At 41.1% G+C, this 26,497-nt stretch overlaps 1 protein-coding gene across 1 annotated transcript in view; it reads left to right on the top strand.

Annotated features, from left to right (window-relative positions):
- Positions 1 to 5,184: 5,184 nt before the first annotated feature.
- LOC126291866 (uncharacterized) overlaps positions 5,185 to 26,497 on the top strand; it is a 57,765-nt gene continuing 36,452 nt past the window's right edge. Inside the window, exons 1-2 of the mRNA XM_049985587.1 lie at positions 5,185 to 5,362; positions 7,991 to 8,033. Coding sequence (XP_049841544.1) covers positions 8,014 to 8,033 — 20 coding nt within the window. The 5' untranslated portion in view covers positions 5,185 to 5,362; positions 7,991 to 8,013. The remainder of the gene's footprint in view (positions 5,363 to 7,990; positions 8,034 to 26,497) is intronic.

Here is a 26,497-nt window from a genome sequence, read left to right as displayed (position 1 = left end):
GAACATCAAATGAGCAGGGTGCCTCATATTTTAAATCAAAGTCTGACTAACTGAAAATTAACAGAAGCAATTGCTTAATTTGGCCAAAGAGCAAATAACAGTAGCAAAAGCAGAAGTAATGCATGCGCAGTTGAAAGCAACACACATTAGTAGTTTGTCCTCATCCATGAGAGTACGCCCCAAAAGAGTGGTACTGTGAACTTCCACAGCAGAATGTTCATTTAAGTCCTGCCGCACTACGCTCATGCTCAGTTGCCATGCTATTACTGCTTGCATAAATTTGCCTTATCTTATTCCTATTCTTTATTCCTAAGAGAGAGTCTCCATTCCTTCCAAGCTAATTATGTAAGTGTAGACCAGATATGGCTCAAATTCAAAGATACAGTATCGACAGCAATTGATAGATTCATACCGCATAAGTTAATAAGAGACAAGACTGATCCACCATGGTACACAAAACATGTCAGAACACTGTTGCAGAAGCAATGAAAAAAGCATGCCAAGTTCAGAAGAACGCAAAATTCCCAAGACTGGATAAGTTTCACAGAAGCTCGAAATTTAGTGTGGACGTCAATGCGAGATGCTTTTAATAGTTTCCACAATGAAATATTGTCTCAGAATATGGTAGAAAACGCGAAGAACTTTTGGTCATATGTAAAAGTACACCAGTGGCAAAAAACAATAGCAATGGAAATGTTACCAATGATAGTGCCACTAAAGCGGAGTTGCTAAATACAGTTTTCCGTAATTCCTTCACGAACGAAGACGAAGTAAATATTCCATAATTCGAAACCAGAACAGCTGTTAGCATGAATGACATAAAAGTAGATATCTTAGGTGTTGTGAAACAACTCAAATCACTTAAGAAATTCAAGTCTTCCGCTCCAGATGGTATACCAATCAGGTTCCTTTCAGAGTATGCAGGCACAATAGCGCCTTTCTTAGCAATCATTTACAACCGCTCACCTGACGAAAGGTCTGTTCCTAAAGACTGGAAAGTAACACAGGTCACACCAATATTCAAGAAATGAAATAGCAGTAACCCATTGAATTCCATAACCATATCACTACCTCAATTTGCAGTAGGATTTTGGAGCATGAACTATACTTGAACATTATTCATCACCTTGAAGAAAATGTGCTTATTGACAGCTTCAGAAAATATCCATCATGTGCAACACATCTAGCTCTTTATTCCCATGAAGTAATGAGTGCTGTCGACAAGGGATCTCAGATCGATTCCATATTCCTAGATTTCCACAAGGCTTATGATACTGCTCCTCACAAGCGACTATTGATTAATGGTGATTGATTAAGTTGCGTGCATGTGGAGTATCGTCTCAGTTGTGTGGCTGGATTCGTGACTTCCTCTCAGAGAGGTCACAGATCGTATTGATAGATGGTAAATTATTGAGTAGAACAGAAGTTATATCAGGCGTTCTGCAAGGTAATGTCGTAGGCCCTCTGCTGTTCCTCATTTATATAAATGATGTGGGTGATAATCCAAGCAGCTCCCTCAGATTGTTTGAAGATGATGCTGTAATTTACCATCTAGTAAAATCATCACACAATCAATTCCAAATACAAAATGATCTAGACACAATTTCTGAGTGATGCGAAAAGTGGCAATTAGCACTAAACAAAGAAAAGTGCGAGGTCATCCACATGGGTACTAAAAGAAACCTGATAAATTTTGGGTATACGATAAATCGCACCATTCTAAGAGCTGTCAATTCGACAAAATACCTAGGAATTACAATTACGAGCAACTTAAATTGGAAAGACCACATACATAATATTGTGGGAAAGGCGAAACAAAGACTGTGCTTTGTTAGCAGAACACTAAGAAGATGCGTCAAACCCGCTAAAGAGACAGCATACATTACACTTGTCTCTCCTCTGCTGGAATGTTGCTGCGAAGTATGGGATCCTTACCACGTAGGGCATCGAAAATGTGCAAAGAAGGGCAGCTCATTTCGTGCTATCGCGCAACAGAGGTGAGAGTGTTACTGCTATGATACGCGAGTGGGGGTGGCAGTGACTTAAACATAGGCCGTTTTCTTTGCAGCGAGACCCATTTACGAAATTTCAATCACCAACTGTCTCTTCTGAATGCGAAAATATTTTATTGACACCCACCTACATAGGGAGAAATGATCATCATAATAAAATAAGAGAAATCAGAGCTCGAACGGCATGATTTAGGTGTTCCTTTTCCCCGCGCGCCATTCGAGAGTGGAATGGTAGAGAAGTAGTATGCAAATGATTCGATGAACCCTCTACCAGGCCCTTAAGTGTGAAATGCAGAGTAAGCTTGTAGATGTAAATGTAGATGTAGATGTAGATTGTGTGCAGTATATGTTGTGGTGATTGGCGTATATGTTAAAGTCTAATAAAATTGTACTAACATTCTTAGTTGTGTTGTTGTCCAAGTTACAACACAACTCACGACAAGTGTGGGATTGTTCTCCGCACTGTTTTCAGTCTCTGGTTGGTCCTCTGATGTGTCTGCGATGTCTAACAGTGCTACTGACGCGTTTTTATGCTGGAAAAGGGTTCTTACTGGGGCGTTGCAGCATCTCAGCCGACAGCAGGAGGCGTTTGCCACAGTGCAACAAATCAAATCCAGGTATTGGAAACGATTGCCTCTGTTTTGGCCAGTTCAGGTCCGTCTCAGTCTACGTCGCCTGCCAACTCACCCCTTCCACCTCCTGTTTTGCCTGTCGCTACCCCAGTCATTTATCTCCCACCATTTATAACTTTCAGTGAGTCTGCCAAAGAATGGGAAACTTACGAAAAAAGCATCTCCATTCTTTTGGATTGACTGATGTTGCCTTACGACATGCTTTCTTTTTTTCTTGGTTGTTGCTGAGCATCTATCAACTCCGTTGTTAACTGGCCCTCCTACAGCATCCGTCTTCACTCTCTTATAATAAACATGTATGAACTACTTTCGAAGTACTCTTGTAAACGGACGCTTGTCATTGTCGCTTGAGTTGAATTCTACCAGTGTTGCAAGATAACGGAACATTCTTATAATACTTGGGCAGCTAGCTTCACGGATTAAGTCATTGTTGTCACTTTGTCACTGACATACATAAGGAGTCACAAGCCTCCCTGCTCACGTTCAAGCATTCACACTCTTGAACTCTTGCGCAGTCATGCCATCTGCTTGTACAGTCCTGACGATTGCGCACATTTATCCTACACACTCTCACTTTGTCCGTACTGTTTTCAGTCTGCGGTTGGTCCTCCGATATGTCAACGATGTCGTGTGGGACGCCATTTAGGAAAGAGAACTAATCTAAGACACGTGCAGCATGACGCCACTGCCGCCGATGTTTCACGTACGTCAGGCAGTCGATACGGATCGTCGCGTTTGCTTCCGATCACGTTATGTGTTCATGTGTACCGAGCTCGTCACCAGTAATGTTGCGTATTTGTGCTGTACTGGGACAGTATACTTACAAAAAGAGTTATGCAGATAGTATACAAAATATTTTATTTGAGACTAAAGAATCGCTAACAACTACAAAAAGTAATCACATATCTCTGAACTTATCACTGACCATAAGTACGTCGAACATTGTGTGGTGTCACAACAATCATCGTTGCAACATCTGATCACTATACATAACTTACAAAACATGGTTTCTGCTCTGTAAGGTAGTACATTTATTTATTTATTTTTATTTATATATTTAGCCATCTGTGGACATTTTAAAATGTATGAATGTTGTCAGTTTGTGTACATTAATATATTTATACAGTTTGCTGTTACATGTAGTTATACATTGTGACATATAAGTTATTTACAAACCTTATCAAAAAGTTACATATAGTTAAATATTGTGAAACAAAAGTTACTTACAACCATTTTGTACTAAGGAATTCACTTATAGTGTAAAAGAAGTGTTCCTGCAAAAACAATTTAACATGTTTCCTAATGCAGTACATGTTATCCGTTTCTTTTATTTTTTGTGACACTTGATTATGTAGATTTACACCTTCATACAAGCTATTTTGGGTCTTATGTTTAATCTTCCTGTCTAGGTGAAGACAGTGACTTGTACTATAGTTATGAAAACTGCTATTAGTACTATAATTTTCTATGTTTTTCTTGATGTACACCATGGTTTGGCATATAAATTCACATTGATTACTGAAAGAATATAACTGAAGTGCAATTCTCAAATATTCATTACTGCATTCTGATACAAGGATTCTAAGTGCATAGCATGTTGTGGATATCTTTTTTGGGAGTTTCATAGCATGTTCATTTTACTTCATTTGGCTGTCAGTGTGCAACCCTAAGAATTTTGTTGTAGGTACATCATCTATGGAGATGTTATCTAGTTTTAAATTTAAGGGACTCTGTTTTCTGTTCATTCTAAAGCATATTATGTTTGTTTTCTTTATGTTGAGAGTTACTTTGTTTTCCTGAGTACATTTGTGAACATCCTTCAGCACTTCAGCAGAATTTTCCAGCAATTGTGCTGGTGTCTTCCTGGTGATTACTATGTTGCTGTCATCAGCCAACAATTGCTGATATGTTGTGGGAAAACGTTTGTGTACACCAGCAACAATACTGGGCCCAGTACGCTTCCTTGGGGGACTCTAATATTGTAGATTAGATATATGTTTCTCAATGTACTTTGATCCACTGGAGACATGAGTGATCTCTACTAACTGTACTCTGTTTTCTAGATATGAACTAAACTATTTGAGAACCACTCCCCTTACTCCTAGTGCCTCTAACTTATGCGACAGCTTCTGATGGTCAACAGTATCAAATGCCTTAGACAGGTCTAGGAAAAAGCCATTTACATAGCTGTTCTCATCTAGTGCTCCTAAAACTATTTTTTTTAATTGTGCTATAGCAAATTCTGTACCTCTACCAGGCCCAAACCATGCTGGTCATTCCAGAGGAAGTTGAATTTACTTAGATAGCTCATCTGAGACAGTTGTAAAATTACCTCTATGGCCGTTTTAATTGTTTCACATTTCAATTTTACTTTACTACACTTTGTATAACTAGTTTTATCAACATTCTTCACATGGCAGGAGAGGTATCGAATGATAACGTCATTTGATTAGTTGTAGTGCTTTCGCTGGTGCTTTTCAGAGATGAGAAAAGGCTTCTGTGCCTTCGACCAGAAATATAATAGTATCTGTGCGTTTTCATTTACCGCGTTGGCGACACTGCTAACGCAAAAAATCTTTGTTGATTCTGTTTTGAACAATGTGTTTACGATTGGTATGTGTGTGTTATGTTTGGTAAGAGTTAATTGTAGGCCAGGATAAGTCTATTACTGAAATTGTGACTCAGAAGAAACCTTATTCATACTAATATCAATTTCCGGTGAGTCTCACAGGCTGTTTATTTAGGGAACGTTAAGTAATTTTTAATGTTAATATCAGCTTGTAAGTACTTTTTTATTTCGAATTTAATATGACAACGCTCTTGGGCGTTGAATGACAGTGTAAATAGTAAATTCCCGGGTGTGAGATGGAAACAAGATAAGTTGACCGTTTTGTAAATAAAAGATATTAATCGAGTAATATTGCCATTTCTAATAGAGTCATTATTGTTGGTCAATTAGAAAAGATTTTTGAAATTTCCATTTGCACGTGCGATGCAAATTAATCCTATATTTTCTCGTAAACAAAATTAAAACATGATTGAAATTACCGACGTTGTCAAACGTATAACAGTTGTTGTTGTTGTTGTTTGATGCAGCTCTCCATGCTACTCTATGCTGTGCAAACTTCTTCATCTCCCAGTACCTACTGCAGCCTACATCCTGCTGAATCTGTTTAGTATATTCATCTCTTGTTCTCCCTCTACTATTTTTACCCTCCGTCCTGCCCTCCAATACTAAATTGGTGATCCCTTCATGCCTCAGAATATGTCCTACCAACCGATCCCTTCTTCTAGTCAAGTTGTGCCACAAATTACTCTTCTCCCCAATTCTATTCAATGCCTCCTCCTTGTTTATGTGATCTAACATTCAGCATTCTTCTGTAGCACCTCATTTCGAAAACTTCCATTCTCTTTCTGTCATTTCCATACATGGCTACACTTCATACAAATACTTTCAGAAACGACTTCCTGATACTTAAATCTATACTTGATGTTAGCAAATTTCTCTTCTTCAGAAACACTTTCCTTGCCATTGCCAGTCTACATTTTATATCCTCTCTACTTTGACCATCATTAGTTATTTTTCTCCCAAAACAGTAAAACTCATCTACTGCTTCAAGTGTCTCATTTCCCAATCTAATTAACTGAGTATCACCTGAATTAATTCGACTACATTCCAATATCCTCGTTTTGCTTTTGTTGATGTTCATCTTATCTTCTCCTTTCAAGACACTGTTCATTCCGTTCAACTGCTATTCCAGGTCCTTTGCTGTCTCTGACAGAATTACATCATCATCAGCAAATCTCTATGTTTTTATTTCTTCTCCGTGGATTTTAATTCCTATTCCAAATTTTTCTTTTATTTTCTTTACTGCTTACTCAATATACAGATTGAATAACATTGGGTATAGGCTACAACCCTGTCTCACTCCCTTCCCAACCACTGCTTACCTTTCATGCCTCTTGACTCTTATAACTGCCATCTAGTTTGTGTACAAATTGTAAATAGTCTTTCGCTCCCTGTTTATTACCTCTGCCACCTTCAGAATTTGAAAGTGAGTATTCTAGTCAACATTGTCAAAAGCTTTCTCGAAGTCTACAAAAGCTAGAAAAGTAGGTTTGCCTTTCCTTAATCTATTTTCTAAGATAAGTCGTAGGGTCAGTATTGCCTCACATGTTCCAACATTTCTACAGAATCTGAACTGATCTTTCCCCGAGGCCCGCTTCTATCAGTATTTACATTCGTCTGTAAAGAATTCGTGAATTTTGCAGCTGGGGCTTATTAAACTGATAGTTTGATCATTTTCACATCTGTCAACACCTGCTTTCTTTGGGATTGGAATTATTATAATCTTCTTGAAGTCTGAGGGCATCTTGCCTGTCTCATACGTCTTGCTCACCAGGTGGTAGAGTTTTATCAGGGCTGGTTCTCTCAAAACTATCAGTAGTTCTAATGGAATGCTGTCTGCTCCCGTGGGTTTGTTTCGACGTAGTTCTTTCAGTGCTCTGTCAAACTGTTCACACAGTATTGTATCTCCCATTTCATCTTCATCTACATTCTCTTGTCCTCTAAAACATCGCCCTTGTATAGACCCTCTATATGCTCCTTTCACCTTTCTGCTTTCCCTTCTTTGATTAGAACTGAGTTTCTATCTGAGTTCTTGATATTCATGTAAGTGGTTCTCTTTTCTCCAAAAGTGTCTTTAATTTTCCTGTAGGCAGTATCTATCTTACCCCTAGTGATATATGCCTCTACATCCTTACATTTGTCGTCTAGCGATCCCTGCTTAGCCATTTTTGAGACGTTTGTATTCCTTTTTGCCTACTTCATTTACTGCATTTTTGTATTTTCTCCTTTCATCAATTAAATTCAGTATCTCTTCTGTTACCCAAGAATTTCTATTAGCCCTCGTCTTTTTACCTACTTGGTCCTCTGCTGCATTCATAATTTCGTCTCTCAAAGCTAACCGTTCTTCTTCCACTGTATTTCTTTCCCCTATTCTTGTCAATCATTCCATAATGCTCTCTCTGAAACTCTCCACATGATTTCAGCTTCTCTACTATCACCAGCGAAATAATGCTGGATATGTGACAACCAAATCAATCCTTCAAACTGTTTTGATTATTGACATTTGTTTGTTTGTAATGTGTATTGACAAATTACCACATAGTTAAGTTCCATGATATGTATACAGCTTCTCGTAATCTGTTGGGTTGCATTGTCTGATTTTCATGTTCGCATGTTCAAGAGCAGCGTATGTTGAACACTGGTGACGCGCAGTATTTTTTATTCTGGCTTTTGATTTCCAACAAATTATTCAGATAACAACTTATTTTCTGCTTCAGGTGGTGAGCAACATTTCTGGGACATGGATCGGAAATATAATCAGTGAGTATTGATTTCAACATAATTCTCTAAGGAATCCCAATTTTATTTGCAGTAAAAGTTATATTTCTTATAAAAACTGAATCAGTCATTTTGCAGTAGGCTTATCACATATGGCACTAGTTCTAAGAGTTGTCATTTGCATTGTGCTGTTAACAAAGAAGTAATTTGACTTATGAGTGCCAATGGAAGAAGTGATAACAGTACTGACACACAAGAAAATTGTGTGTGGTTTCTGTTAATTGCTGTATTGAAGGGCCATAGGCTTTCAAATTTTTTTATCAAACTTCTAAGATTCCCAGACTGGCTGCAATATTAAGGAATCTGCCAGATGTGTATTGTAAGCCACTTCTTTTGTGGATGTAAAACATTTTCTTAAGTTTCCTCCAATTGATCTCAACCTAAGGTCTGCATTTCATACAATTTGTTTTATGTGGTCAAGAACAATGTGCTGAGTTCTTGAAGGCCCTGGAACTAATCAAAATGTGACCCAACACTTAGTAAGCTCATATTTGTTTCATTATACCACAGTGCAAAACTGTATTGAATGCCTTTTGAAAGTCTGAAATATGGGTTCATCAGGGGCACAATTGTAGTTGGTGCACTGAATTCCATAGGTGAAGAGAGTGAGGCGAGTGCAGTATCCCTGTGTTCATGTTGATTTTTACAAAGGAAATTATCACTGTCCAAACATCATATAATGTGAGAGCATAAAACATGTTGCATAAGGGTCGGTCCAAATGAAATCGTCCAATAAAAATTAAGTTGGTTGCTTGACCATTTTTAAGTATTTTTAATTTTTTTATATATGTGATTACAGTATAACTTAGAAGTTCAAAGCAGCTCTTTTTTTAAATTTACCTTTCACGTTTACTGAATGGCAGCCATTTTTGTTTGTAAGCGCATGATAATGTTTCAGTTTAGAGACGTTAGCAAAAATATGAATATCACTGCACTGGGTTAAGTTACGACATTGCTATTGACATGATTGTTTTTAAAAAAGTGACCCCTATGATCCCTACAACATTGTCTATTGCACAAAATACCCTAAATTAAAAAATAACTAGTCAAAATGACTTCCAAAGTTTGGTATCCAAATTTTCAAAAATCCACTTTTTAGGCCAAAAAATAACAAACAAGGAATGATTTATGAGAGTCTTATTTCCTATAGTTAGATACACTGCCAGCCTCATATAGAGCAAGAACACTTACAGGTGTTCCCTTAATTTTTTATGAATTTTTGAAATTCGAAAATTTTCATTTTTTGTAAAGTTTGGGGCTAGCTATCTCAGGTGGGACTGAATACAAAAATATTATTTTGCACAGTTTGTGCACCTATATTATAACAACATACTTTTAAAATTTTGACATTGATATCTAACTGTGAACAAAGATATGAATTTTTGAAAATGAGGAGATAATTCACATTACTCTACTTATGCCTGTTGCCTATTCATGTGTGACATTGGCAGGATATAATCAATTATTATTGAAGTAAGGTACTGAATTATATTTTAAAAAAAGTGGAAACATCACTGAAATTAACCCATATATTATTTTGACATGCTTAAAGTTTTTCAATTAACATCCTTCAAGATGCAACTGTTCCTAAATCTTGTGGTGAACGTTAAGAACACTTATTTCTTCAGACAGCTTTTGTGATATAGTATGAGACGACCCAGTTGCTGTGGTACGGTCAAGCACTGAAAGTTTCCTTAAAACATTTTTCATTCATACCCAAACTTTGTCACATGTAGATCTCTTGAATTATGTTCTTGGGCCAGCAGGGTGGTAAAAATGTACAAAAACATCTTTGTTTTCCAAACTTACACTGCAAGCCACCACTGTCCATCATACACACTTGCCACTATTTCATTCAACGTTAACAACAGAGTTGTAATTTTACTGACACAATGATCCTCATAAATTTCAGTTTCTTATGTTACATCGCATCGAACTAAGTTTTCTGCAGTGCCAAGGAATTGTGGAAACACCTTGTTCCTTTTATTGCTAAAGACCCTTCAGTTTTCAAATGTGCTTTGAAGGTTGTATTCATATGCAGAACCACTTCTTCCTTGATCAGAAAATAGGTAATGCCTTTAATATTATCCTTGCAGAAGAAATACATGTGCTGGACTGTGATAATTTGGTCTGTGGTTGGTCTTTGTAGGCTGGCTGTACTTCACACTTTGTTCTGCCTCCTACTCCATCACATGCATTTTTACCATGGCAAGATTCAAATAAGTGCCATTCAGCCTCCAACCCAAAGTCTACTTTGTGGTTGCACAAATCTGAAAAATTCTTTTTCTTCCGATACTGACTGCCACATCCATCTGAAAAGTATATCAGCTTCTCAATCTTGGGAAATTTTCTTTTGTGTAATTTTTTACATACTTTTGAAATACATGTACAGCCAAAGCATTGTGCTCCAAGTAGTCACTTAGTATACAAAGTGAAGAACTACAAACTTCATCTTTCTCATTTTTAAAGTAGATAATAAATGGATGCACTGTTGCCTGGTCATTGACCTAGTGGTACCCTTGTATTGCATCCTGAATCACAAATGTAACATTTTCTGCAAAATCAGCTAGCACTATGCATTCAGTTTTATGAAGTTGTGCTCTTTTGTCCTTCAAAAACTTACTTTGGATTTTAGAAACATAGCAGTGACTTTTGAGTTTTTGCAAGTTATCAGTTAAAGATTCCAAGTACTCTTCCTGGGATTTAGCCACTGTTATCATTCCTGTCCTGTCAGTTGTGACCCACTGTTTGAAGCTAATATTGTCTGGCATTTCCTCATCATATTCGTGAAACATTTCAATTACAGTTTTCTTACCAGGGCATTTATTGCATAAACTCATCATGCAGTAATAACTGTTAGCGTCACAGACTATTAAATCTAGTAACACTCTGTAGTTAAGATAACTGAGTTTTGCACCTGCAATCATCAGTTTGACATTTTGATGATATAACCAAACACATACAGAGTGTGTCCCTGAGGATCCAGCCACTTATAGTGGAGGTCACAAAATTTTGACCTTCCAATTTTTCAGGATGAGAATTTTTGAAAGATACACAAAGTTCATTTAAATTTGACATCACTAGTCATTTCTGCTTTGTTACTTTATCTCCATTTATAACAGCTCTTTTCCTATCTTTTCAACTTGGGCACATTCCACTGTTTTCATCATCTTGAAAAAACTGCTGGATCTTTTTAATTGTTTCTTCACTTATACCTACCCCTTTCTTCTTTTCTAAACCTGGAAGATTGCCTTGCTCTTTCACTAATTTTTGGGTTAGTTTAACCAAATTATGAGAAACGTTGAATTCATGAACTATTTTTTTCTCTTGACCATGAGTCAGGGAGCAAATTTAAATTTTGACTTTGTCCTCTTTAAATGTCACTGAACATTTAATTTTTAATTTCTCTATTAAGCTCAAATATTCTGTGTCAGATGATGCTGGTGGCAGGTTTTCTTCTTCTTTAGAAATAATGTTGGTATCTGTATTATTAAAGCATGATTCCAAGTCTTTTCTGATTTTGTCTGAAATTTGTTGTACCTTATTTTTAATAACTGCTTTTCTTGTTATGCTAATTAATTTTATTATTTTGGAAACAGGAGATACGTCTAACTTAGAACAAGCAAAATCCAATATGCTTCCTCATAAGGAATATACATGTCATTAACAACATTACATGATTCTAGTTCTGGATTCAATACAAATAATTTTGAGTAATAATTTGGGCACAGGGAATTTGCAGGAATCACATTATGTTTCACTTGGGAAGCTGTTTAACTCTCACGTAACAAGGATAAATGTTCAAGTTTTATTTCCCCCAAACCTTTAGTAATAGGATTTTTATGAATTTTAAGTGGATCACAGCACTTTCTTTCTAAAATGTAGTTGTACTACAGAATATATTTGTTCTCACGATACTCACACATGATGTTACAGAAGAACTTACTAGAAATTTAAACAAAGTTTGTCTAACTTCATCAAAGTCATTGGCATTTTTCAAGTTTTTTGAAACTGAACCGTAAACTGTTTTGTGACATACATAACTTGCTATCTGTCCAACAGAGCACTGTTCATCCATGTTATTGCATTCCAGTCAAACTCTCAAAATTAATTACAAATTGCACAAAACAAAGCACATAACACATTCTACACTCTGGATGAAGTATGTACATCCACTCTAACAGCGGTATCAGAACAGACTGACTACAACAATGCCACACCCAGCAATAATGTACTTCTGCAATGCCACACTCAGCAATACTGTACTTCTTTATTGACAATAAACCTAAGCATAAATGGGCCTTTTTTTACCGTAGAACAAAAGCGAAAGCTCCGATTGTTAAATATTGCATTATTAAAAATAACTAAATGAATATTGGGTGATAGAGTAAACTAATTATATGTCACAATTGAATTTTATTACAATAAACCATTTAAATAGGCAAAAGCCATAAGATCACTTGTAGAGTAATGTGAATTATTTCCTTATTTTCAAAGATTCATATCTTTGTTCACAGTCAGATATCAATGTTGAAATTTACGCAGTACATTGCTATCATGTAGGTGTACAAACTGTGCAAAAATCATATTTTTATATTCAGTCCCACCTTAGATAACTAACCCCAAACTTTACAAAAACTGAAAATTTTCAAGTTTCAAAAATTCATAAAAAATTAAGGAAACATTTGTAAGTGTCCTTGCTGTATGTGAGGCTAGTAGTGTATGATATCTAATTATAGGAAAAAAATAGATTCTCATAAATCATTCCTTGTTTGTTATTTTTGGGCCTAAAAAGTGGATTTTTGAAAATTTGAACCAAACTTTGGAGGTCATTTTGACTAGTTATTTTTTAATTTAGGGTATTTTGTGTAATAGGCAATGTTGTAGAGGACACTTTTCTAAAAACAATCATGTCAATTGTAATGTTGTAACTTAACCCAGTGCAGAGATATTCAAATTTTCATTAATGTTGTGGTATCACCGCCAGACACCACACTTGCTAGGTGGTAGCCTTTAAATCGGCTGTGGTCCGGTAGTATACGTCAGACCTGCGTGTGGCCACCATCAGTGATTGCAGACCGAGCGCCGCCACACGGCAGGTCTAGAGAGACTTCCTAGCACTCGCCCCAGTTTTACAGCCGACTTTGCTAGCGATGGTTCACTGAATAAGTACGCTCTCATTTGCCGAGACAATAGTCAGCATAGCCTTCAGCTACGTCATTTGCTACGACCTAGCAAGGCGCCATTATCAGTTACTATTGATTCTGTGAATCATTAATGGATTAAAGTTAAGTATTCCACCAGCTACATCCGTTTTTCTCAATTCTAATTCCCTTGTCATGTTCCAGACCTCACGCCGGCCTGCGTGAGCCTTTCGGCCTTCTCTAGTAACACAGTGTTGGCTCTCCTGCCAACCACAACAAATGTCTCCAGACTGAAAGATCGTAGCGCACCTACGAATAAAAATGGCCGCCACCCAGTAAAGGTGCAAGATAAATAATTTTAAAAAACTGTTTTGAACTTTTCAAACATAGGGCAATCACATATTTTAAAAAATTAAAATATTTAAAAATGGTCAAGCAACCATCACTGGACCACTTTATATGGATTGACCCATAATTTTACAAAATACTGACATCTCAGCAATATCAGTTTGTAATTATGTGCATTTGTTGTTTGACCCCACATGAAAACAGGAATGACCAGCAGCTTTTTCCAGTGGCTTGGTACCCTCTGTTTCTACAGCGAGCATTGAGAAACTATTGCTAGAAGAGGATGATGAATATAATATCTCTATAATCTCATGGGTATTTCCACAAGCCTTTCCACTGTTGAACATGTTTAGTTTATTTCCTGTTCTGCAATCTCTTAGCTCAGTTATACAATTTCAACTTTCATCAGGTGGTTCAAAGAAGAAATTGAACTATGACCTCCCACAATTAAACTGTTTTTGATCCCAATTTCAGTCTCCTCTTTGTCATTGTTGTTTTGCCACTATGTTCACTGAACAACTGAATAGATGATTTTGATTAGGTTGTTGCCTTTTTGTGGGAACAAAATTTCTTAAATTTTTAATCAGGTTACTTTACAAACTTTTGAAATTGATTGAATTCTCTCCTTATGCTCATTTTTTCCCCCTTCAGTTGGCTTTTGTCAATTAGGTTTTGATTTTTCTTAAATCTTGGACTCAACTCTGTCGTTATAGCTATTGAACCACAGTGGGTCATTCCCATCCCTCATAACCTTCGCACATCACATACAAGTCTGAGGCTCGTTGTACAATGCTTTTGAATTTGACCTATTTTTGCTCAACATCATCAAGCCTAGACCTGAATGTTTGGTGTTGACTACTCAGATACTCTGCAGTTTGTCTCACGTCATTCTTCTTAAGCAAAATTTTGCTCTACCTTTCGTAAAGCCTTTATAATATCAATTTAATCGATATTATTACAGTCTCATTATCAGTCATAATGTCATCTACATTACCTGATTCAGAAAGTTGGAGTCTATTAGTTTTTAGTATGTCTGAGGCATTGCCCGCATGAGTTTGTTTTCCATTGGCTTAAAAGTCATTTTTAGACAACACATTCAAAACAATGTCACTCAAATCCCTTTGCTTGGCACCAGTTTTAATCACATGACATTCCCACTCTGTAGATGGTAAATTACAGTCTCCCACTATTACACCAGCATGAACAGCAAACTTAATCATAGTATTCTTCAACTCACTCTGAAGTGATCTGACACTACACCACCTGATGGAGGTGGTCTGTAAAAGCATTCAATGACCACATTCGACCCACCTTTGATGCTTAACTTCACTCAAATTATTTCACTTTCCTGAAATATTCTCATTCATCCTTGTCTTTTTATGATCTTCTAAACTATTTTATGACTATGTTATGAAGATGCAAAATTTTTATTTGCGTCTGATAAATTTAGATCTTCTTAACCTAATTTATAGAATAAAATAATATCTTTATTTCTCATTATTCTCGTCAACAGTATTATGAAAAGGATAATTTACTTCTCACCATAAAAGTGACACATTGAGATGCATACAGGGACAAGAAAAAGACTGTTACACATTGAGCTTTTAGCCAAAGCCTTCTTCAGATAGAAAACACACATATTCACACAAGCAAGCACACCTTATGCATCTAAAGGCTATGGAGTGGTTAGTTGAAGAAGCATCAAAATTTCTGGTCAATATTTAATATTATTTTGGCAGTTGGCCTATTCCCTGGGAAGAACCTGAACAAATGTGGTAGTTCAATTTTCCGCATCACAAGTTTTTGAGGCATGCAGCTACTAGGTGGCTTATTTTAGGACATTCAGCCAGTAGGATTTTCAATATTACATTCTTAAGCATGTAACTCTAAAAAAATGCTATTTTGAACTTAAAAGGACATTAATGACAGCAGAACTTGATTTGCAGAAACTTCATATGACATTTTCGAAGCCAAATACTTATGATTCACAAGCTTCATCCATAAACAGAAAATGTACTTCAAACCTTTTTGGCTCGTGTTTTGAAGGTTTAAGCTTTGAGAAAAATTGGGACTGTTTCTGAAGTTCTTCGTAATGATTTCTTTAGAGTGAATAATCTGCTAGCTCTTGAACAACTAGTTGTTTGTGGGCAAGTGACTGAAGAGCATAGTAGACTGAGTTGTTGTTTCTAAAAGATTCGCAAAAACATTAAATTGCAGCTTGCAGAAGTGATTGAAAAACATATTTATCAAGTGCACCAATTAAACATTTTAGGTTTTTAGACCCCTAAGTAAGAATAAAGAGAAGAAGCTGCAGTGATATGCTAAAGATTGCAAAAAGGATGCCATGTGATGTCCAGCAAGATTACTTATTAGATGAATGGAAGGTTCTACAGTGTGAAAAAGATGGTCCGTTTTTAGACAAGTGTTCTCTTCCACTGTCCAGTGGAGATGTGGGCATAGAGAGAAGATATTCCATTTTGAAGCACACATTAAGATAAGACAAGGCAGTGATGATCAGAAGATTTGCAAGCAGTGTTTTGACAGTGAGGCATTTTTGGGACAATTCCCCCATTTTTCTTTCTGTGGCCATTGGCTGACAGCTCATTAAATATGTGTATCAAGCACATGCAAATTATACTGCTTATTAGGAAAAATGTGAAAGGAAAATCTAGAAGTGTAGATTAAAAAAGTGAATAACGAAAACTCAATTGACTGTGAGGCAGCTGCTCTGAAAGAAAGAAAAAATAACTCCAACTGTCTAAAGAGGCTGGGTATGAGCTCTCAGAAGCTTCGGCTATACTAAAGAAAACACTGAAAATGATTTAAAGGCGACAGAATTGGCTCAGCATGTACTTGAGGGTGTACAGTTTGTGAAAATAGAATAAAGGGAAAATGAAAGGAAGGTAGAAACCATTGAGAAAAATCAGGAAAAACAAAATCTAATATGATTACTTCATTTCCTGAGAAACAGTAATCCAAAAATAATTTGTTGATCTTTTTCCAGCATTGAAGTGCATAAAATAATTAGTTGTAAAAACATAATGTAGATTTGGTTTGTGAACTACTATTACCAGCACTGAATCATCAATATCGAATTACCAATGGTTAAAGGGTAATAAATCTGTATGAAGGGGAAAATGGCAACACCACATCCAGGATCATAATACAGAGATTTATTATAGTCCTAATTGGCCATTTTGGTAGGAGATTATAAAAAATGCTAACAATTCATCTATGCCATACTGTTTATTGAGCCCCCTGCGGGTTTGGGGGTTAGAATAGGCCCGCGGTATTCCTGCCTGTCGTAAGAGGCGACTAAAAGGAGTCTCAAACTTTTCGGCCTTATATGATGGTCCCCTGTTGGGTTTGACCTCCATCTCTCAAAATTTTCCGAAGAGCGAGCCGATTGGGGAAGGGTGCCTTACTTGGTGCATTGTGTCCATCTTGCAATCAGACCTTTCGCCAGCTTATACGCCGTTGAACTGCAGTCCTGTCCGCTCTCCATCTCTTGGGCATGACTCTGTTTGTGCGTGCAGATTACACCTTGCACTGTGCAGTGCCTCTTTCTGCACCGACGGCGACCATGGACCACATGTTACCTAACATCCAGAACGGTAGCCAGTCCATTGTGGTGGGGCCGCCATGTACCCTATTGGTTGTAGCCCCCTGACAACACAGGGATCACTCTACTGATGTCTGCACCGGTAAATCCCCACGTATGCCAAGGAGTAGATGCCTATCCTCCTGGGGTATCGGGACTCCCGGCAACGGCCATCCTGCCAGGGGGCTCTTGCCGTGGCTGGGTGGCGGCCGTGGGGAGGGCCCTTGGTCGGAGTAGGTGGCATCAGGGCGGATGACCCGCAATGAAGCGTGGTACATCGTCTCTCGCTGGTGGCCAGCCGCCAGCAGTCTCTAAGCATTCTCGGGCTCAGTTTAACGCTCAGAAGTACGATCCGAAAACGTTCCCCTCCCTGGCCACACCGTGGGAGGAACGTAAGTCTCAGGATGGCAGTAGCAGTTATTCGCCCCGCTTCTTAGTTTGTACGAGAGCTGATGGGGAGTCTTTTCTCTCCACAAAGCCTCAGTTCTTCGTCGAGCATTTAGAGGACAAGTTTGGGGAGGTGGAGGGCTTGTCAAAAAGGCGCTCTGGGTCAGTCCTGATACAAAGGGCATCTTCTGCCCAGTCATGACGGTTACTCGCTTGTGACAAGTTGGGGGATGTTGCCGTTACAATCACACCCCATAAGAGTTTAAATATGGTCCAGGGAGTTATTTACCATAAGGATCTTCTTTTGCAGTCCGATGAAGAGCTGCACAATTTAGAGCGCCGAGGTGTACATTTCGTCCGGCGCGTTCATCGGGGTCCGAAGGAAAATCAGATTGCTACCGGTGCCTTCATCTTGGCCTTCAAAGGGGATACATTACCGGAAAAGGTCAAGGTGATGGTCTACCGATGTGACGTTAAGCCCTATATCCCTTCCCCGATGCGGTGCTTTAAGTGCTGGAAGTTCGGCCATATGTCTTCTCGCTGCACTTCCAGCCTCACATGTCGAGATTGCGGAAGCCCATCACATCCCAATACTCCATGAGCCCCGCCTCCCATCTGTGTCAACTGCGGGGAGCACCATTCACCTTGCTCGCCAGACTACCGAATTTTCCAGAAAGAGCGTAAAATCATGGAATACAAGACCCTGGACCGACTAACCTATACTGAGGCCAAAAGGAAATACGACCGACTCCATCCTGTGAGAATGACATCTTCCTATGCTGCTGCTACAAGACCTGTGCTAGCCTCGTCTGTTTCTCCAATTGTGGCTGGATCGATGAGTAGTACAACTCCTCGTGCTCCCACGCCAGTGGGGGGCTCTACCCACCGGGTTGCTCCTGCGCCACCTACCTCAGGAGCAACACCATCCCACCCATCGGGGACGTCCGTCCCCACTTCTAAGCTGGAGAAGTGTCCAACTTCTTCGGCTTCTCATGCTTGCAAGGGGTCCCTTGGGTTCCTCCCTTCCCAGGTTTCCGCCAGCAAGAAGGCTGACGACCGACAGTGGCGTAAGTGCCCGCAATCAGCTGGTCGTAGGGCTTCACGATCCTCCTCCGTCCCGGAGACTGAATCGGTGAAGCCCTCCCAGTGGATGCGAACCAAGGAACGGCGTGAGAAACCCAAGAAGAGCTCTCAGCCCAAGGAACTCGCGGTGGCAGCCATCCCACCGCAACCTTCCAGCTCTGCGTCTGAGGATGCGGTGGAGATTCTGGCGTCCGCTGAGGACCTCGATCTTGCCGGTCCATCAGATGCCATGGAAAACACTATCACAGGTGCTAAAACGGAGGCAGCAGGTGACCCAGCGGCGTAATCTCCCTTCCCAGGCCCGTCACGCCTTTTTCAGCCATGGACAACACCATCCTCCAGTGGAACTGCAGCGGTTTCTTCCACCATCTAGCTGAGCTCCGCCAGCCTTCACCCTTTCCTCTGCATTGCTCTGCAGGAAACTTGGTTTCCGGCAATGTGAACCCCCGCCCTCCGTGGCTACCGGGGTTATTATAAGAACCGGTCAGCATATGAAAGGGTGTCTGGTGCTGTCTGCATATATGTCCTGAACTCTCTTCACAGCGAGTCTGTACCTCTCCAAACACCTTTAGAGGCTGTTGCTGTTCGGGTGTGGACGCCACAGGCTGTTACCGTCTGCAGTCTTTACCTTCCACCGGATGGTGATGTCGCGCAGCATGTCTTGGCTGCTCTGATAGCCCCATTGCCGCCACCTTTCTTGTTACTGGGCGACTTTAATGCCCATAACCATCTGTGGGGTGGGTCGGTGGCAAGAGGTCGAGGCGCCATCGTTGAGCATTTATTGGCACAGCTCGATCTCTCGATATTAAATGATGGTGCCTTCACACACTTCAGTGTGGCGCATGGCACATACTCCGCCATTGACCTTTCGATCTGTAGCCCTAGCCTCTTACCGTCTGTCCAATGGAGAGTGCATGATGACCTTTGTGGTAGTGACCACTTTCCGATCTTTCTGTCACTACCACAGCGTCAGTCTTCTGGGCGCCCTAGCAGATGGGCTCTGAATAAGGCTGACTGGGACTCACGCATCGTCTGACCAATATACGACTTGCCACATTGACACGGAATCTGGTACATGCCAGCCTTCCTCAAACCGAGGTCATCTTTGGCGCTCCCCACCAGTGCACGAGTTTTATTCGGAGGACAAAACACAGTTCTGACACGGTGTTTCTTCAGAATGCGGGCGATTTTCCCCGAGAGTGCGCCTGTGTATGGAATAAATGCAGTGCCTACCTCCTCCCTCGTGACTTCATCCATATCAACAGGTTGTGCTGCAGTGGTTGGGCGGAGAGCACGTTGGATCTGCCACTCTGAGTACCCATTTTTTTCGAAACACAGTTCTCAGATGTTCCAATTCCTGGGGTAGACTTTCTGTGTCAGAGATAGTGCGCGCCCTATGTACTAGAGTTTTAAGTACCCCATTCCTCTGTGAAGGGTGGTGGCAGCTGTCTGCGTGCAAATACAGATCAGTGTGTGTTGTCTTTCGATACACCCCATGACCTAGGGTGCTGTCAGCCCTTCTCCTGACCAGGACGTCAAGGAAAGGTAATTTACCCTCCTTTTCAATCTCCATAGTGAATTTGATGTTGGGGTGTATGGAGTTTAGATGTGTAAGGAAGTCAAGGAGTTTATCCATACCATGTGGCCAGATGACAAACGTGTCGTCCATGTAACGGAAAAAGCAAGTGGGTTTCCATTCGGATGACGACAGGGCTTCCTCCTCGAAGTTCTCCATGTACAAATTCGCCACCACCGGTGAGAGTGGGCTACCCATGGCGACTCTCTCCGTTTGTTCGTAGTATTCTCCATTAAAAAGAAAATACGTGGAAGTCAAGACATGCCTGAAAAGTTCAGTGGTATTCTCGTCAAACCTCTGGCCAAAACTCGTGCACTGGTGGGGAGCGCCAAAGATGACCTCTGTTTGAGGAAGGCTGGCATGTACCAGATTCCGTGTCAATGTGGCAAGTCGTATATTGGTCAGACGATGCGTACTGTCGAGGATCGATGCTGTGAACACCTGAGGCACACTCGACTAATCTATCCGAGCAAGTCGGCGGTCGCTGAACATTGTTTGTCGGAAAATCACGCTATGGAGTATGACCGCACGAGGATTCTGGTACAGACGTCGAGATACTGGGACAGCGTTGTTAGAGAGGCCATCGAAATTCGCACCAATGACGACCTCATAAACCGTGACTGTGGCTATAATCTTAGCAAGGCTTGGGAACCAGCGATTGGGTTAATCAAGAGTAAATCGAGCAAACGCATAGTCGTGACGACCACGGCGGACAGAGCCATCACACCGACGTCATCTCAGACGCCGCCGCAATCTGTTCCACCGCGAGACCGGGGCGCGGACGGCGGAGGGTGCGCGCCGCGGGCGGAGGGTATTTCAATCGGCCGCCGCCGCGACCGAACCCAGTTCCCCCTGAGCAGCCATAGCGTACGGATCTCCGTGCCGGCACGTTCACAGGAGCTCAGTCCGTCAGTTCACCTGATGATGGCGACATGTTTGATCGCCGAAATATTGTGCCCGTTGGACACTATAGACCGGCAGTACACCCGTGGATATTTTGATTATCAAATACGCCGGGAGAAACTCAAGAATCGAACACCTTATCGCCTTCAAACGGCTGCGTGCGCAAGCCCGCCGCGTTATCCGCCAACGAAAGCAGGAGTGCTTGGGAGCGGTATGTGTCCATCATTGGCCTCCATGTCACTCCACCACAGGTCTGGGCCAAGATTCTCCGCCTCTATGGCTGTCGGACCCCTGTCAGCGTCCCTGCACTCTCACTGAATGGAGCAGTTTTTACTGACTCCGACGTCATTGCAAACCGCTTGGCAGAGCACTTTGCTCTGAATTCTGCTTCTACCAACTACCCCTTGGGCTTCCGCTCCATTAAAGAGCGGATAGAACGTCGGAGTCTTTCTTTTCGCACCCACCATCCTGAATTGTACAATGTTCCATTCAGTGAGTGGGAATTCCGCAGTGCCCTCGCCGCTTCTCCTGATACTGCTCCTGGCCCAGATAGCATCCACTCTCAGATGCTGAAACACCTTTCAGTGGACTGCCAGCGATGCCTCCTCGACCTTCACAACCGCATTTGGGTTGAGGGTGAGTTTCTATCGCAATGGCGGGAAAGTCTTGTTGTCCCCATTCTGAAACCGGGGAAGAACCCTTTGGAGGTAGACAGCTACCGTCCCATTAGCCTCACCAACGTTCTTTGCAAGGTGCTTGAACGGATGGTGAGCCGGCGCTTGAATTGGGTACTGGAGTCTTGGGGCCTTCTGGCTCCGTCTCAGGGTGGGTTCCGTAAAGGCCGCTTCGCCGCCGACAATCTGGTGAGCCTGGAGTCGGCCATCCGTACTGCCTTTGACCGCCGTCAGCATCTGGTCGCTGTCTTTTTCGACATGCGGAAGGCGTATGATACGACATGGCGTCATCACATCCTTTCTACGCTTCATGGATGGGGCTTTCGGGGCCCTCTGCCAATCTATATCTGCAATTTTCTGTCGTATCGTACCTTCCGCGTGCACGTCGCGGCCTCGTATAGTTCCTCACAAGTCCAGGAGAACGGTGTGCCACAGGGTTCTGTTCTAAGTGTCTGTCTGTTTTGAATAGCCATTAACGGGCTCGCTGCGGCCGTGGGAAATTCTGTCTCCGCTTCCCTGTATGCTGACGACTTCTGCCTTTACTACAGCTCTATTGGCATTGCAGCTGCTGAACGTCAGCTACAGGGCGCAATCCGCAACGCACAGTCTTGGGCAGTAGTGCATGGTTTTCAGTTTTCGGCAGTCAACACCTGCGTTATGCATTTCTGCCGGCGACGCACTGTTCACCCGGAGCCGCTGCTTTATCTTGACGGTGAGCTTCTTACAGTGGTGGAGTTACATAGGTTTTTGGGGGTGGTTTTTGATGCTCGGTTGACTTGGCTGCCTCATATTCGGCAGCTTAAACAGGCGTGTTGGCGACATCTAAATGCTCTGCAATGCCTGAGTCACACCAGTTGGGGCGCCGACCGATCTACTCTCCTACGGCTTTACCAGGCGTTAATCCAGTCCCGTCTGGACTATGGGAGTCTGGCTTATGGCTCAGCATCCCCATCTGCGTTGTGGCTGCTGGACCCAATCCTCCACAGCGGGATACGCCTTGCCACTGGTGCCTTCCGGACCAGCCCTGTGGACAGCATACTTGTGGAGGCAGGTGTCCCTCCACTGCGGTTACGACACCAAAAATTACTGGCTGCTTATTCTGCCCATGTTTTTAGCTTGCCCGGGCATCCAAATTATCGTGTCCTGTTCCCGCAGTCAGTCGTCTGTCTGCCAGAAAGTGGGCCTCGGTCGAGTTGTCCGATCGCCATACGCGTCAAACCGCTTCTCTACGGGCTTGGGTGTTTCCCTGTACCACCTCCTTTCTGGGCCCCTCTGCGTACACCCCTATGGTGTGTGCCTCGCCCTTGCCTTCGGCTCGACTTGGCACAGGGCCCGAAGGACTCAGTCCCTCCGGTGGCCTTCCGACGCCGCTTTTACTCCATCCTGGCCATGTATCAGGGCTCTGGCATTGTCTATACAGACGGTTCGATGGTTGCTGGTCGTGTTGGTTATGCACTAACTCTATGGGACCATTCTGAACAACGTTCGTTGCCGGCTGGCTGCAGTGTTTACGATTTATGGGACACTGATTGGCGCAACCTGCCCGTACCAAACAAACTCCGCCATATCAAGGAGACGACTACTGTGTGGCGGTCATCCATGCGAGCCAACCGCAGGGAATCAGTCGTCCTTTGTCGGCTCCGCATTGGCCACACCCGACTCACGCACATTTATTTACTGTGTCGTGAGGATCCCCCTCTTTGTCATTGTGGGGCGTCCTTCACGGTGGTCCATATTCTGTTGGAGTGCGCTCTTTTAACTGTGCTCAGGCAGACTTTTGCGCTGCCTGATACGCTCTCTGTGCTTTTTATCTGACGACTCTTCCATAGCGGACATAGTTCTGCATTTTATTCAGGCAGGGGGATTTTATCACTTAATGTAAGTGTGTGAGTTTTTGTGTTGATTCTGGCCTATGGCCTACGATTTGTCTGATTTTTTAAATTTTTTTCATGAGTTTCTCGGTGGTTGGCTTTTCCATTTTTGTTTGTATGGTCGGCCAACCACCGTCACACTCTGTGTGATTTTAGTTCGTCTTGTCTGGTCTTTATCTACGTTTCTCTTGTTCTGTGTCGTCTGTCTTATCGTCTGTTGATCGTTTTTATTCTCTGTGGGTGTTTTTAGTATTTGGAAAAAGGGACCGATGACCGTAGCAGTCTGGTCCCTTTAACCCCCACAAACCAACCAACTGTTTATTGAATTAATTTATCCCTTCTTAATCACCTTTTTGAAATACTTTATCACCATTTTCATATATTGTGTCATCTTTCTCACCTTTTCCAAGTCCCACTCTGGCTCCTTGCTGTGAATGCAGCAAATACACAATAGTATGGGTGGCTCATTTCTTCGCAGATTTTCAAACCGGCAATATATCACAATAATTAAAGTGACCTATGTTAATCTCTTTATTAAAATCTGGGAAACCAGTTGATAGCCCTGAGCTACAGACTCTGCTATGTGTGATCTACAAGGTACTGGAACAGATTATTCATAATAGAATTAATACAAGATTACTTGAAGCAATCTAGGTCAAACAAGCAGGCTTCCAGCCAAAATGAAGCTGCAGACATCAAGTTCTGTCATTCAAGACCTACATGGAGGCAGGATTTCCAAGAAAGCTTAAAACTGAAGCTGCATCCATTGGCTTATCAGCAGCGTCAACCACTTGCCTAATCAACAGTGTGTTAAATGATCGACTGTTCCAAATAGTCATGAGAGTCAATGCCAGCTCGTTAAAAAAAAAAAGAAGAAGAAGAAGAAGAAGAAGAAGAAGGAGAGAGAGAGAGAGAGAGAGAGAGAGAAGAAGAAGAAGAAGAAGAAGAGAAGTCTACCGCAGGGATCAGTCATTGCTCGACTTCTCTTCAACTTCTATGTGGCAGACTTGCCAAAACAAAACCGAGGAAGTTTGTTAACCTGATGACTGGGTGCATTCAACTTTAATTGAACAGTCAGAAGAAATCCTAAGGGAGGACCTAGATGTAGTGGTAAAATATCTTTGCGAAGGGAGACAGCAACCAAATGCTACCAAAATAGAGGCTTCCTGTTTATACATAAATAAGAAACTTGCCAGAACAAAAACTTGTCATACAATTTGAAAACATAGCATTCACTCATAATAAAATACCAAAGTACCTGGGGGTAACTCTTGATAAAAGTCTGTCTTTCAGAGAGAATGTAACAAAAACAGCTGAAAATCTGAAAACAACAAACAATGTTATTCAAAAGCTATGTGGTGCAACAAGGGGAGCATCAATATCTGCACTTCATTCTTTTGCTGTGGGACTTGTCTTCTCAAGCGCCCATATTATACCCCACTTTGGCTGAGCAGCACATATGCACAAAAGATAGATGTTCAGCTAAATAATACCGTGAGAATGACTGCTGGCATTTTTAAATCACACGCATTTTTATATCAACACCTATAGATTGGGTGCCAGCACTAAGCCACATTCCACCAACTCAATTACGTCAATTGAATGCTCTCACAAATAAATTCAAGGAGGTCATGGATAATAAAAAAATCTATCAATCCATCAAGGTGTGGATGATGTAAACTGTAAAGACACTGCTGTAGATGACCACTGACAATAATGCGAGGGTTGCTGTGGAAGATGAGTTCTACATTACCAATGGATAGACTGAAGAATGGACTGGACAACAAAATAATAATATGCTGTGTATCACCAAAAAATTACTGGTATTTGACTTGCCACACAAAATGTGGGCAATGCTAAACAGAGTTAGTACCCAACACGGCAGGTGTGCACAGTTTTTATGAAAATGGGGTAAGCAGCCATCCCCGCTTTGTGATTGCAGAGAACCAAAGACTATCGGGCACATTACAGAATAATGCACCACAAGAGCAGAGGATGGTAGACTAGAAGATTTCCTATTGGTGACTCCAAAGTCAATAGATTATATAAATGCCCTAGATGTTTGTTTCTAAGATTTTATATTGTAAATAATATGTTCTACACACACTGTATTTTTTTCCAGTGTGCCAAAAACCCATACAATAAGCAAACACATGTGCCATGGCAGTGATGGGTTCATGTCCCATTTGTCACTTCTTACACATTTTTTACTACGTCTAACTCTGTGTAGCATGGCGAGCTGTTGATGACTCGTATTGTCCTGGATCCTGATGCTTATTGACCGTACATGCAGAAACATGAAAACTATTATCCTCTAGCAGAATTTTTGAAAAAAGAACATTCTTGTATTACACACACTTAATTAACAGTTAAATTCATCAGTATTTTGTGTGCATGCCATTCACCTTTATTAACAATTCAGTTCTCTTTCACATGTTTTCTATTGAAACTGGACAAAAATTTTCAATACGTCATCACAGTGCTATAATTGTGTAAACATCTCAATAAGACCCATGTTCAGGGTCAAAAATTTAGTCATATGTGATAGGTGATGTTACATTACGATGTTGTAAGGAGGTTAGCAATTAAGTAATGTCCTGCAGTTGCTATAGTTTGCTATGTAACTGCCATGTGGATGGCTATGAACAGATGATCAGGCATCAGACTGTGCGTTCTTGAAGCTACTCTGCTTGTTACAGCTGAAAAGTAGGCTCAAAATTCCAAATACTGCTCAATGAACTCAACACGTCTTCTTCTTGTACACGCATATAGTGTACCTCTGTTATAATTTTTCATTTCATAATACGTGCATCTCAGAATCAGATATTATAATTGCTCTTGATAGAGTTTCATCTATCT

The sequence above is a fragment of the Schistocerca gregaria genome, chromosome 9 (assembly GCF_023897955.1).
Source record: "Schistocerca gregaria isolate iqSchGreg1 chromosome 9, iqSchGreg1.2, whole genome shotgun sequence".
Taxonomy (NCBI): Eukaryota; Metazoa; Arthropoda; class Insecta; order Orthoptera; family Acrididae; genus Schistocerca; species Schistocerca gregaria.
This window is presented reverse-complemented; position numbering and strand designations above follow the sequence as displayed.